Raw genomic sequence first — 15372 nt, forward strand, 5'->3', positions numbered from 1 at the left:
TAACTCAGAAAGAAGATCATCTGTACTCAACCGGGTTTCACCGGGCTTGGATATACGCTAATAATGATCAAAACTGAAACTATTTCTATCAGTTCAAAGCCCAATCATAAGGCCGATACATCACTTTCTCATATGTTGTGCCTACATATGGAAAATAGTATAGGAAATTTTATGTACTTGAACAACATTTTCTAAGAAGATACTATCTTATATCTTATATCACCAGATTTTTCTATTGAGCATTAAAAATAAGAGATTATAAATTACCAACATATGAACAATGTCTGTTCCTAGTCTGAGCATAAGATACAAGAGATTATAAATTTATGGAGCATTAATTAGGAGAGCCCCAACTGTAGCTGATGCTCAATCAAAAGATCAAACTAAAACAATAAATAACAATTACTACAGTGAAAAAGTTACTACAGAAACCAAAGAAAAGCTAAAGATGACTGCAGTTGAGTTCTCTTAAGGGACATTCATTACCTGAATTGATTGTAACATATCAGAGACGGCAATTACAAGATCACCTGATTGGATCATCCCCCTCGCCTTTAGCAAGGAAAACGTACGGTTGAGATTGCTCTCCATGTCGTCCGAGAAACTCAGGCGGAAAGGTATGAGGCCCCATTGCAGATTCAAGCGCCTTCGCACGGACGTAGTGGTTGTGAATGCAAAGATTGGACAGTCGGGGCGGCAGCGGGACAGGAGAGAAGCCATGTGCCCATTCTTTGTGTACACGAAAAGTGCATCCACTTCCAAATTGTTAGCTGCAACATAACCAACATTATAATCAACACCAACACAACATGATCACTAGCAGGATATACCGTGTCAGACATGTTAGATTCCAACACTTTAGAATTCTTTGCGGCACTCGAAGATTTCTTATATCTTTTTTTTTTCCCAGAATACTACTACCACAACTTTACAATTACCGCATATTTTGAGTTTTAACCATCCTAAGTGTAACTTTTTTCCTATGGAAATAAAACACTATATTAACTTATTAAAGATTTCAATATGAGCACCACTTAAGATGGCTTGGGCATATCCAACGTAGGCCTTTGGATGCTTCAGTGAGAAGAAGTGACTCGTGCCAAGTTGATGGAATAAAAAGAGGTAGGGGTAGACCGAAAACAACTTGGGTAGAAACAACGAGGAAAGACTTGAGGGCTAGGAACATAACAGAGAACATGACCTTGGGTAGGATAGAATTGAAGAAAATGATCCATGTAGACGAACCCAACTAGTGTCAGGATTAAACTTAGTCAATTTGAGTCGGGTAGATCCTTTCACCTTCTTCATGGAAATTTTCTAAAGGATTCATTAGCCGACCCCAACTAGTTTGGGACAAAGGCTTAGTTGAGTTGAGTTGAGTATTAAAAATTTCAATATATTACTTGTTATAACCATATTATTATGTAAAGAAATTAAAATTACAGAATTGATTAAAATATTTTGGTGAATCCACAAATCTTTCCTTTTGAGGTTTGCCATATTCGACACTCGATATCCGTGTTGGATTCCAACACTAGTACCCGAACTTATGCGATATATGCATATACAAAGGATACAATTCTATTATAAATTACAGATGCAACTAGATAGCAGAAGCAGTTACATTTCTGAATGGCTTCAATCAATTTAAATAGTAATCACAGTAATGTGGATGATGATGACAAGTTGCAATGACAGCAAGGGAATACAAATCACAGCAAGAAAATTCAAAGCAGACATCGAAGCAATCAATACCAGCGCAATTCAAAGCAAAAATTGAAGCTATCAATACTAGTATGATTTGGGCAGGCTCTGGAGGAGGAGAAAAAGCTTCTAAGCACCCAAAAAACTATTAAAAAATAAAAATGAAATTTAAATTTAAATATACAAAATTAATAGTCATAGTCAACCTCAGCTACTAAATTTTAAAAAAAAAATTCCCTAACAAAACTCAAACAATTAACACAGGAACTTGCAAAAACAAGACTACAACTAAAAGCATCCAAAACTAAAGGTAAAGTCACGAAAGACAAGTTCTATAAAAGCACTTTAGAATCCCTCTAACAAAATAAAAGCATTCTAATTCTTGTTAAAACAACACGTCAGGATTTCGAAAGTTTATGGCAGTCGGATCATGGGAGAGCTTTCTGACGATGACAAGATGACATCATGATAATGTCATGGCCATGTCATCAGTACCCCCTCAGTTCAAACAGTCTTTTGGCCTTCTATTGTTATCTTTTGCAGGGGACGGGGATGGTCTTTTAGAAGCATGTGGGCCATTTTCGGTTGCATCAATTCCACCCCATTGGCAGAACTCACCCTCAAGTCCATCCATTCATGTACTTTCGTAGCTTTACCATTAATCTTGTCTATGTTTTTGACATTTATCCGTGATGTTTCTCTTCACGGGACACAATACTGAACACACGATGTTCCATTCCAACAGGGACATGACAATGTAAGATTTAATTCAAGTTCTTGCAAAATTTCTTCAATTCTTTCTTCCTCTTCCTTGGTCGATGACCGTAGTATTCCATAGAGATTGAGAACATTGAATAGAAAGGAGACATGAAGTTCAATCTCATAAGCAGTCCCCCATTCTCTTCAAAACTGCACAGCAAATAGTTACTTAGATATGAAGTTTATTATATATCCCCAAATTAAAATAAACCGAAGAATTGTCTATCCTAGGCCACCTTACATAGACTACTCAGATTATGGTGTCTAACCCAAGTTGTGTAGTCAAGTAGATTGACATCATTTGCTATTTAGTCATTGAACAATGAAAACATAAGTTGAACACTTGACTTTCTTTGAACTGAATTGAAGACTACCTTGTTTGGAAACTAGTGACTTTATTGTTAAGATTTACTACCTGAGTATTGAACTATAAGTTTTGAGTTTATACATGTGCTTAATAAGTGTTGATGGTCTGTTTTTCTTTCTTTTCATAGTAACTTAGAGATTAATGAGTAGAACATTGACGTCACAAGTTGAATACCAGCAAACCTGAAAAAGAGAAAAAGAGTCGCATGCCACAATAGCCCTCAATCGGTCATAAAACGACAGAAAAAGTTAGACAGAGCTTCTCCTTATGAAAAGGGAAAATTTACATGTGATTTTTAGTGATAACAGTTAACCTATTGTAACAAACATAATGAGAGTTGGTCCTAGGTAGTTTTTTTTTTTTTTTTTTTTGAAATGGTAATATCAATATTAAGAAGGGGTAAACCAAGACCAAAGAGGTCTAGGGGAAATATACAAGTTGGTCCTCAGTAGTTAACAACTTAACATCAGCTAATTCAAGTTATGCTTGCCAATTTCTTAGAGAGAGAGAGGAAACAAAATTTGCCAATTAAGTGAAAAATTACTCTTCAGCATGCTAGCCAATTTTAGTGCAAAAGATGCAGATATTCAACAATCAGAAATGTAAACACTAACCCATTTTTGCAGCAGAATTGCAGATCTCTTCTGAAATACTGTCCGAAAAGGAAGATGCAATTTCTTTCAGTTCCATAGCTTCATGCTGCTTCTCCTCTCTCCACCATCTCTCTATTCTTACGCTCACTGTTCTAAGCACTGCCAATGCCTTTTCTGGGAACTGGCCCATGGCCGATTCACCGGAAAGCATTAGGGCATCTGACCGCTGCCTAACCGCATCGGAAACATCTGCCACCTCAGCTCTGGTGGGTGTTGGATACTCAATCATGGACTCGAGAAGCTGAGAAGCAACAATGACTGGCTTGTTCAGTTGCCTACACACTTGTACGATCTTTTGTTGGGCCGAAGGGACTTGTTCCAATGGAATTTGAGCTCCCAGATCACCCCTCGCCACCATAGCTCCATCTGAAGCGCGAATAATCTCCTCTAAATTCTTCAATGAATCAATACTCTCAATCTTTGCAATCACTGCAATATCACTGCAGAAAACCAGTGGTAGTTTGGTAACAATCAGAAAGAGATGGAGGGAACCAAAGGTTTTCTAATCATTAATACAAATCATGGGTAGTTATCCAAATTTGGCAAGCTTGGTCATTTTCCAAGTTTATGAACTGTTTTGAGAAAATGCAAGGGTATACAAGTCTACCCTGCATGAAAAAGGAAAGGCAATTCAACAATTAAATTACAAGGGAGATTTGTTTCAAAACAAAATAACGCCAATTATTATTTAAACCAAAGTGAATTTTCGTAAGGATAACCAATTTTGATGAGAAATTGATACTTTTAAAAATGCATGATATCCACACCATTAATCATCTGATTTAAAACTACTTCACCAAATCTAAATCACAAGTAGCTAATTTACGCTCTTCACATGATCATAAGAGACCATACAATGATTTGCGAAGCCGGCATAATGAGGAGGACATATCCCCCTGAGCAACATACCCAGGAGGTTCCTCCATATACACCTTGTTAACTTACCAACTTCTCCAAAAGCTTAAGCTACTGGAGAAAGGCGTTATTTATCTTTTATAACACTCCCCCGCACGTGAGGCTCACTTGGCAAACACGTGGCACATGTGGTCCCACTTTGGGCCGACCATCACATGTGGATTTTTTGCTATTCGGGAGGTTTGAACTCGAGACCTTTGGCTCTGATACCATGTTAACTTACCAACTTCTCCAAAAGCTTAAGCTGTTGGAGAAAGGCGTTATTTATCTTTTATACTTTAACACACCTCCTCAGCCAAGTCGCCATGGAGGGAGGCATTTTTGACATCCAACTAATATAAGGGCCATCCATGGTTGATAACAAGAGAGATAAGCATACGCACAGAGGTAATTTTAGCACTAGGAGAGAATGTCTTGGTGTGGTCAACTCCATAAGTCTGAGTGTACCCTTTGGCAACCAAGCGCGCCTTAAGGCGCTCAACTGTCCCATCTGGAAAATATTTGATGGCATAGACTCATCGACAACCAACATGCTATGCACCAGGAGAAGGTGAAACGACATCCCAGGTATGATTAGCTTGAAGGGCGGCCATCTCACTGTCCAAAGCAGCACACCAGCCAGGGTGAGCAACAGCTTCTTGCATAGACTTACGAAGGGAATTAGAAGACAAAGAGGAGATAAGAGTGCGAAAAGTAGGAGTGAAATGATCATAAGAGATAATGTGAGAAACAGGATAAGCAGTAGAATGAGAACGAGTATGTGAAGCACTAGGGAAGTCGCTAGACACATCAGGAAATTGAACAAGAGACATCTGAGATGAATGCGCTAGGATAGCCGGCTGAGATGATGATGGCTTGGGAGGAGGGTTGGGGGCATCTGGCCGTTATCGGCGCTTATAAACCTGTATAGGAGCTAGAGGAGAAGGAGGGAGGGGGAGGAACCGGAGGTAGCGGCAATGGTAAAGAGGGTGAACATACAGGATCAGGTAGAACAGGAACAAAAAGAGGAATTTGAGGTTCAGATACAAAGGGACCGCTCTCAGCAGGAGCAGTAAAGGAGGAGGTAGACTCAAAGAAAGTGACGACGGTGGAAACAAATAACTTGCAAAGTTGAGGACTGTAACACCGATAACCTTTTTGAGTACGAGAGTAGCCCAGAAAGACACAACTCTCTGCCCAAGGATCCAATTTATCTAGCCCTGGGTAGGGTTTGAACAAAGTAAACACAGCCAAAGACCCATGGGTAAGAGGAAAGGGATCACAGTGAGGATGTAAGATCGAAAATGAGGATTTGCCATCAAGGAGTGAGGAGGGAAGCCGATTAGCCAAAAAATTGGCGGTAAGGATGGCATTGCTCCAATAGGCTTTAAGAACCCGCATTTGGAAGAGAAGAGTGCGGGCAATATCAAGCAAGGACCGGATTTTGCGTTCGACTATACCATTCTGGTGGGAGGTATAGCCAAAAGAGAATTGATGGATAATACCATGAGGATAAGAACTCCTGATAGCCATTAGAGGCAGAAAAGTACTCTCCAGCATTATCGGTACGTCATACTGGGGTAGTAATCTCAGCATGGAAAGTACGAAAAGCAGTAAACACTTGGGATCGATCCTTAAGGGGAAAGAGCCAAGTCTTATGAGAGAAATCATCAACAAAAATGAGGAAGTATCGATAACCTAGAAGAGACATAGTCCGGGAAGGACCACAAACATCAGAGTGGACTAGCTCAAATGGACGTGAGACACGACTAACCAACCTGGGCGGGAAGAAAGTACGATGGTGCTTTCCAAGCTTACAGGCCTCGCACTGAAAGGACTGAAGAGTGCCAGAGATAACAGAGGACTGCTGAAGTCGCTGAAGAGAAGGATGGCTGAGACGGCAATGCCATTGATGGGCATCAATGGAGCCATGCAACACAGCACGAGGGGGATCACAGTCAAGGTAATAGAAACCATTGGTCGCACGGCCAGACGCAATCGTCTTCACAGTAGAAAGGTCCTGAAAGACACAATGAGAGGGGAAGGAGACCAAACAGTGATGAGTGTTGCGGCCAAAATCAGGGATCTGCTGATGTGGCAACAGATAATAGAAAGATAGACTAGAATAGTAAGTTTTTTGGGATCCGACCCCCTCTCTCTGAGCTTTAGGAGGCTATTTATAGTAGTAGGCTAAAGAGGGGTTAGGTGTGAGATTACCTTAATGCCCCCGGACAAGTGTCATCTTGTGATCGAGCAAGGGCTTGGTCTAGAACTTTCTAAATTGGGTAAGATAACGCACATACCCTTTGCCACGTGGCGGGCTATGATTGGACCGTGCCCCCTTTAAAAGCAGCCCAAATGGTCCATCTCCTCGAGCTTGCGCTCCACGTGAATTGCTTTTTTATCTACTCTCTCCGGTTTTTGAACTGTTGTTCTCCTAACCATTCCTGCCAGGTGTGGACTCGAGGCTGAGTCTGAGTAGTTCTCAGGACTTCTTCTGCGGTGGTGGCGCTTTATTGGGTCTGGATGGCCCCTCCGGGAGCACGAATGGCGATCCTTCGACCTTGAGCGCTCTCTATAGTGACGTTGATGGTAACTAGGGGACTCCTGCCGCTCATAGGTATGCTGAGGATGTCGATTGGACGATATGGGGTGGCGCCCGCGGTATGTGTGTGCTACTCTCTCTTGGTGTGCTGACCTTTGCTCATGCCAAGATCCAGCAGAGTGGTGCCCTTCACGGTATCTGAGCTAATCAGTTAGAGTCGCAATTTGGTGTACCAATGTGTTGAACTGCTCTGCAGTAGGTGGAGCTGTTTGCATCGGAGGCCCACGGATGGCGCCAATCTTTTGCAGCCAAAATCAGGGATCTGCTGATGTGGCAACAGATAATAGAAAGATAGACTAGAATAGTAAGTTTTTTGGGATCCGACCCCTCCTTCTGAACCTTAGGAGGCTATTTATAGTAGTAGGCTAAAGAGGGGTTAGGTGTGAGATTACCTTAATGCCCCCGGACAAGTGTCATCTTGTGATCGGGCAAGGGGGTCTAGAACTTTCCAAATTGGGTAAGATTACGCACATACGCTTTGCCACGTGGAGGGCTATGATTGGACCGTTATTTTTACCCCCTCAATGAGTTTTGGTAATTTGAGTCACAGACAGTAAATTAAAGGGCGACTTAGGAACACAAAGGACCGATGACAAGGTAAGACCAAGGTAAGGGGAAACAGTGCCGGTACTAGAGATGGGTGCACTAGTCCCGTTGGCTAACGTAACCGTAGAAGCAAGCTGAAGGGGCTGAAACCAAGGTTTTAAACTTCGGTTTCAGTACTTCGGACCCCACCGAAATCTCGTAAGAATTAAAAAAGATTATTTAATTAATTTCGGAATTCCGGACTGAAATTCTGAAATTTCGGCCAAAATTCTCAAAATTCCAAAATTTCAGCCGAAATTTGGGATTTCGCGAAATTCCGGATTTTGGCAAATTTCAATTTCAGTCGAAATTTCAAACCATGGCTGAAACAAGCGAAGGAAATCACGGTTACCCGTTATATGGTTGGACGCCCCAGAATCAATAATCCAAGGACCAAAGGTGGGACTATTGGGTTGTACAAAAGGGGCAATATGGGCTTGGCGATACGCACGCAGGTGCAAAAACTCATCATAGTCAGCGAGGGTGATACGAGCTGGTCCAGTGGAGGGGGAAAGACAACCACCGCCACGGCTAAAAGATCCATCACCAATATACGCACCAAGAATAGAAGCCCCAATCAAAAGGGTTAGGAGTCAGCAGTGGCAGGGGAGCCAAAGGTAGAGAAGTCAATCCGGTAGTACGAGGGGATCTAAGATGAGAATCCATGATGATAGAAATATAGAGACACCCTCAAGAACACTATGGTAAAGGATAAACAAGAGAGAAGTGGAGAATCACACGACGAGCCCGGCCATAATAGCGTAGCTCCGATGAAGAGACAAAGCATAAGAAAACATAGGATCACTTGCCATGAGGAGATGAGAGGTTAGGAGATGAAGGCGGAGGCACAATAGCTCACTTAGACATTTTAGCAAACACGTGGTATGCACCTTTGATAAGAAGAGAAAGGGTAGGAAAAACAAGGAAAGAGGAAGTAAACAACGAGAGGAAGATGAGCTTAGATGGGCCCAAAAGACATACTGCGGCTCCGGAGAAGAGAGATAGTGGAGGGAGGCATAAGACTGCACGTTAAAATAGAATGGCAATCTAGTGCATTAGGGCACTAGGAAAAATAGAAAATGCTGAGAATGAATAGAAAATAGGTGATTCAAATGATGGTTAGGGTTAGGGTTTTAAGAACAAGGAAGTAGAATACGGTAAGGGCAGGCTTTTAGAACATATGTTAGGGTAGGATAGAGGGTGCGGTATTGATTTGGGTAAGGGAGAGAGGATGCGACACTAATTTGGGGTTGGAGGGGGGCGCACTAATCACGGTACTGTTCACGGGTACTATTCACGATACTGTTCACGGCACTGTGCACGGGTACTGTTCACGGGTTAGGGTTAGGGTTTGGAAAGGATGGATTTGGGATTAGGTTTGTCAGAGAGAGAGAGAGAGAGAGAGAGAGAGAGAGAGAGAGGGAGGGGGGAGGGGATGAGGCGGAGGCGGAGGCGGGGGCGAGGCGAACGTGGTCCCTAGGTCATCGTTACCCTAGGGCTCTGATACCATGTTAGAAGAAGAGGAGATGAGAATGAGAGAAAGAAAGACTGAGTTGAGGATAGCTCCCCCTCACTTATGTATTTACATAAAGAGAGAAGACAGTACAATGACCACTATGCCCTTAGGCATCAACACACATACACATACATCTAACAGTGTTGAATAGAAGTGCCCGAAGGTATCTACATTCCAAATGATAAGAAAATAAGTATCAGCAAAAGAAGATACAACAACCATATTACATAACATACATCAGAGAATATTAACAAGGAATTAATATTCTTCTCTTGGATACCAACCTATCTCATACTTTCAAGAGCCACCTCAGACTAATCCTGGATCAATTGAAAATAATGCAACCTAACATGTCTATAAGAGTTCATAATAGAAATCCCAAATAGTTGCCTATCAGACACCTGGATGCAAACAATTTGTTACCAATTTACCTTGATATTTGGATTATCGTAACCCAGATTACCAAAATAAATAAGCAGAAAAAGGAAAAAGTCATGGGTATATTAAAATGTAAAAAAACACAGACCGGAGAAAGATATTCCTAGTTACCTATCACGAGATCGTGCAGCAATGTAGCTTTTAAGATGATTAATCACTTCTGCAGACTTGACAAATGAAATTGCTATGAAGTCTACTCGCTCAGAAATCCCAAAATCAATGTCCAGCCAATCCTGCAAAAATCCAGACGCACGAGAACATGAGTTGCAGTGAAACCAGTGCAAATTGGGAAGAAAAAAAAAAAACCTAGCTCACTTTTCTCTTTGTTTGCACATGTCTGTATGAAAATTTTTAGATAAATCCGCTACAACTTTCAAATGGGAAACTGTAAGCTAAACCTTATTTCAGGGTAGATAAAATTCTTAAAACAGACCGGTGGCTTTGATCCAGCACATAATGCATCTATTATTTGATGGAAATCATGAAAAGGGATTCCAACAATCAGGCAATGATTGCCAATAACAGCATCAATACAATATAGAAGATTCAGGAAATAGGGAATTAATAATACCAAGAAAAATAAGGGTACTTTCCGAATTTGTGGAAGAATTGTTTCAAATCCAAGCTTGGAGAGGTACCAACCTTGGAAGAAATTGTGGGCAGCATGGCATTACGTTCTCGAACAAGACTACCATCCCGCCAGAATGTTAGATTAGCCCGGGGTAACAACAACCCAGGATCAGTACAGCGGCACTTAACATCTGGCCCAATCTTTTCAATCACGTCAAACCTGACCATTCCCCCATCCACCAAAAGTTCATCGCCCACTTTCACGTCTGTATGACATCAAAAAATGTTTCAAATTCAAATTAGATATTCACTATTATTTTTCTTTACTTACAGAAAAGAGTTGGAAAGAGTGAGCTACAAAGTCTTCAAGCAAAACATGGGTCTTAGAAATTATGACCTTCAGCAAAGCCATCATAGTTCACATTGATAGTGTGATCGGGAAGAGGGGAGTCAAAAGCGCGGACACTGAAAGTCCATATTTCACCATCCTGCATATATGGACAGGTCACTTGCATTAGTCACCTGGCTAAGAATCGAATATATGTATGTACTTAAAAAAACAAGGTAAATGTGTAAATGTTGCATAACTCACCTATCTATTATTAGAGTGAAGGAAAAATAAATGCATTATCTACATTCTGATCAGTCCCACAAAACAAAGCATTTTAATCATTATTTGTCCATTACCAAGGGTAATCTTACTATTTTTATAAAGAAACACAACAGAAACCCATCTCATCACTCTGGAACATTCAAAGCAGCCTAGCATTTTGATGTTACAACAAAAAACAGAGTACTGCTCATCTCAGAAATGTGATATAACAGAATATTTAAGATCGTATAATAATTGCAGCATGCCATTTTGATGTTACTCCAAAAATCAGATGAATAATGCCATCTCAGAAATGTAATCCTGGTATACCAGAATAGCTGAGAGCTGAGATAGTATAATAATTTGCAATTGGATGAGGTATTTTGTCCAAAAGAAAAGGATCAATTCCGTGGATGATGCTTAGTAACAATTAATCATGGTAACATGATAGGGAAGAGGATTTCCCCTTGCCAAAGGTATTACAATGCCAAATAGGAGATCATTCACTACAAGTAAAGACTCCTTTAGAAATGCTCACCATTTGCTATGAAGTCCCATAAGACTAACATGCCACATTTTAAGTGTCAGAAACTGACACAAGTATGGGGTATCGAACTGGGCAAAACCTAAAATCAGAAGTAGATTTTTTTTTAGGGAAAAATACACTTAGACCCCCTGTGGTTTCTGACACATTCAACTTAACCCCTAATGTTTAAAAAGTTACAAGTAGACCCCCTGTGGTTTCAATTTGTGTAAGGTAGACCCCCTCAGTTGACGGTTCGTCCACAGATTGAAGGGTTAGGATGATCCGATGGAGCTGATTTTTTAGGCACACCCTATCTATGTCAGGGCCCATCAAATGAACGGTTTGGATCATCCAAACAATGTGGGCCCATACCCGAATCCAAACACTACCAAAAAAAACAGTGGGCCCACATTGTTTGGATGATCCAAACCGTTAATTTGATGGGCCCTGACATAGATACGGTGTGCCTAAAAAATCAGCTCCATCGGATCATCCTAACCCTTCAATCTGTGGACGAACCGTCAACTGAGGGGGTCTACCTTACACAAATTGAAACCACAGGGGGTCTACTTGTAACTTTTTAAACATTAGGGGTTAAGTTGAATGTGTCAGAAACCACAGGGGGTCTAAGTGTATTTTTCCCTTTTTTTTAACGATAACAAATATAAAATGGCATAACTAGATTACAACAATGGGACGAGGCATGCCACTCATGCAAACAGAAGCTACGCTAAGCTCAGAATTGTGAACATTTACATGCTCAGCCCAACCCAAAGAACTCTAAACACATGACTCTTAAAAACAACAGTAGATTTGACAGCATACTTTAATCAACTTTAAAAACTTCAGGATGTTTATTTAATAATAGGCTCGTAAAGGTTATATAATAGAAATTTTAGTAGGTTGTAAAAATGAAATATTCCATTTTCCATGTTAAAGCTTTCTACAAGAACGCAAAAAAATCAAAAGTCAAGTCGATCGGTTGACCAGGCCAATAATCGAAGGAGGAAAAATGAAAAAGTGTAAGGCTTAAAAATTTTTATTTTTATTTATTTTTTTTGAAAATTGACAATTTCATTGATACTATGAAGATTACATTGGGGACCAGGGGTCCCTACTTGCATTACATAGAATCAATTAAAGGTGGCCAGGAGCATACTCCTAGGCCAGTAAAAAACCAAAAGAAGTAATCTTCTGGGTCAACCGCTACAGTGAGGACTACACTTCCAAATATGATATATATATATATATGATAGAAAAAAGTATGGAGTCAAGGAGAAGAATAGAATCTTTCAAAAACAAACAAAAAAAAAAGATTATGGGGAGAAACAAACAGAGAAGAAGCCGAGGTAAAGGGGGGGAAGGAAGTACAAGAGGATGAAGATTGAAGTCATGGAGAAAAAAAACTTGATGAAGAAGGTAAGAAAAGAAAGAAAAAGAAAATGGATTTATTTCTCATTACAGTTATTAAACACTTTAAATCACTATTTAGAAAGTCCTTTATTTGATCATTTACTAACCCGAGTCAACTTGTTTTGGTCCTAACAGGTCAATTGGTCAAACTAACCCCTTTGGCTCACCAAAGTCAACTAAAAACTTGCAAGTAAACTTAGTTTTATCATGGGCAAGTTCTTTTCCAAGTCCGAGTTTTTAATCACTCTTTAAATTGCAAAAATTTTCATTTATTAGGGTATTTTAAAAAAAAATCATTTTAAAATTAATAGTGTTGCTTGTTTTTCACAAAAACCATTAGGATATATTGGTAAGTATTTTTTAATTTATATATTAGAGGTTATGGGTTCAAGTCTCAAGAGCATGACTTTTTGTGGTATTTATCACCTCTATGGGATGATCTCATCCACTGATGAGAAATCTCATTCAATGGTTGAGAATGAAGCTCTCAAAAGATACATGAGATGTGTCTTCTCTTGTGGGTAGATCCCAACCATTGATGAGAAGACTCATCCAATTGTGGAGAATGAGTCTCCCAACTATAACTACCAAATAGCTAAACTTCCTCTTCTTTCAAAATATGAAAGGAAGAAATATGTAAAAGGCACATTCCAAATTAAAAGGTGGTAGTTGGTGATGATTATGAGAGAGAACTCTCCTATTGGATGAAAGAAGAGGAGAGGGATGTGTCTTAAAAACACATCTATTTGTGGAGAAAAAGAGAAAATTATGTATCTTAAAAGACACATCCCTTTGGAAAAAAAGTAAAATGTTAGGAGAACACTACTCTATAAATAAAGTAGAATGTAAACATTAAAAAATAGAAAATATTTAAAAAGGGAGGGAGTGCTCTTTCCAACAGAACACACATTCTTATTGTGCTCTCTCTCTCTCTCTCTCTCTCTCTCTCTCTCTCTCTCTCTCTCTCTCCACATTATTATTCAGATGCTCTTGACTTTATCCCATTCCTTAATTATTATTTTCACTTATTTTGGGTGCTTGATTCATTGTGATTTTGACGGATTACAGTTGTTGATTCACAAGAGTGTGTCGGGCATTCTAGGGGCAAATTTTCCAAGAGCCACCGCAAATTTATTTTGGATATTATCCTATTGTGGAGGAATCTACTGTCTTTAAGACAGTAATTTAAGTGGTGCGCATTGCCCTTAAATTTACTATTATTATAATATTTTAATTCCTCTCATCTCTGCCATTTCCAAATTGTTGGAGAAATAGGCAAAAGCGGAGAACGAATTTGAAAATGACGGGAGGAATAAAAATATGATAATAATCCAATTAAGGGAAAGGCGCACCGCTTAAGGCATTGTCTTTAAGACAGTAGATTCCCCCATAATAGGATAATATCCAAAATAAATTTGCAAGTGGCTCTTGCAATCTCTGGATACAATGCCTGACACACTTGTGAATCAACGACAGCAATCTGTCAAAATGACAACGAATCAAGAGCACAAAATAAATGAAAAACAAAAAGACATGTATGCGATAAAGTCAAGAGCACTTAAATAATAATGTGGAGAATTACAAAGAGAGCATAATAGGAATGAGTATTCTGTTGGAAAGAGCACTCGTATTTTTATTTTTTTTAATGTTAACTAGGGTTGTAAACAAACTGAGCCGGGTCACGAACGCATTTGGGTTCGGGTCATTAAAAGCTCGGCTCGGGCTTGTTCGTTTACTAAACAAGCCGAACCCGAGCCCAAAAATTAGGCTCGTCAAATAAACGAGCCGAACTCGAGCTTTGTATAGCTCGGCTTGGATAAGCTCGTGAACTTTTTAGGCTCGGTTCATAAACAAGCCGAACGGAGCCGAGCTTTAAAGCTCGGATTATGTTCGTTATATATATATATATATATATATATATATTAGTTAATGGTATTTGTCTAATATTATGTTCTTGGAATGTGTTTGGAGTTGTAAATTCTTGAGCCCGAACTTGATAACGAGCTTAAGCTCGGTTCGTTCCATTTGATGAGCCGAGCCGAGCCGAGCCCGAGCTTGGTTGAATATTTGGCGAGCCAAGCTCGAGCCCATAGTATTAAGCCCGAGCCGAACACGAGCCTTTGTTCAAACTAAGCGAGCAGAGCCCGAACGCCCCAAAGCCCGGCTCAGCTCGGCTCGTTTGCAGCCCTAATGTTAACATTCTACTCGATTTATAGAGTAGTGTTCTCCCAACGTTTTACTTTTTCCTAAAGTGATGCATCTTTTAAGACACAATTTTTCCTCATTTTCTCCACCAATAGATGTGTCTTTTAAGACACATCTCTGTCTCTTCTTTCATCCAATAGGAGAGATTATCTCTCATAATCACCACCAACAACCACCTTTTAATTTGACAGGTGTCTCTTACGTATTCCTTCTTTTCAAATTTTGAAAGAAGAGGACGTTGATAGTTATTTGGTATTTATAGTTGGGAGCATGGTTTCAAATTTCGATTTCGGAATGCGTTTCGGTCCTCACTGAAACCGAATTTTCTGTCGAAATTTCGTTCGAAATCCGACGAAATCCTATCAAATATTTATCGTAAGTCGTACAAAATTTCGTTCGAAATTACCGAAATTATTTCGGTCGAAATTTCGGGATATGATTAAATATTAATAGAAATCCAGATTTTTTGGGGAAATCCCTTAAATTTCGGCCAAAATTTGGGGATAAACGAAATTTCGATCGTAATAAGTTACCATTTCGAGTAT

General features: G+C 39.8%; 1 protein-coding gene across 1 annotated transcript in view; it reads right to left on the reverse strand.

Annotated features, from left to right (window-relative positions):
* Positions 1–207: 207 nt before the first annotated feature.
* Positions 208–15372, reverse strand: part of PKP-ALPHA (Pyruvate kinase family protein) — a 34168-nt gene continuing 19003 nt past the window's right edge. Inside the window, exons 2-6 of the mRNA XM_077389324.1 lie at positions 10489–10579; positions 10164–10357; positions 9633–9754; positions 3445–3923; positions 208–770 (exon numbers count right to left, since the gene is read on the reverse strand). Coding sequence (XP_077245439.1) covers positions 469–770; positions 3445–3923; positions 9633–9754; positions 10164–10357; positions 10489–10579 — 1188 coding nt within the window. The 3' untranslated portion in view covers positions 208–468. The remainder of the gene's footprint in view (positions 771–3444; positions 3924–9632; positions 9755–10163; positions 10358–10488; positions 10580–15372) is intronic.

The sequence above is a fragment of the Tasmannia lanceolata genome, unplaced genomic scaffold (genome assembly GCF_043159265.1).
Source record: "Tasmannia lanceolata isolate RefF3 unplaced genomic scaffold, GAP_Taslan_0.1 ptg000008l, whole genome shotgun sequence".
Lineage (NCBI taxonomy): Eukaryota > Viridiplantae > Streptophyta > Magnoliopsida > Canellales > Winteraceae > Tasmannia > Tasmannia lanceolata.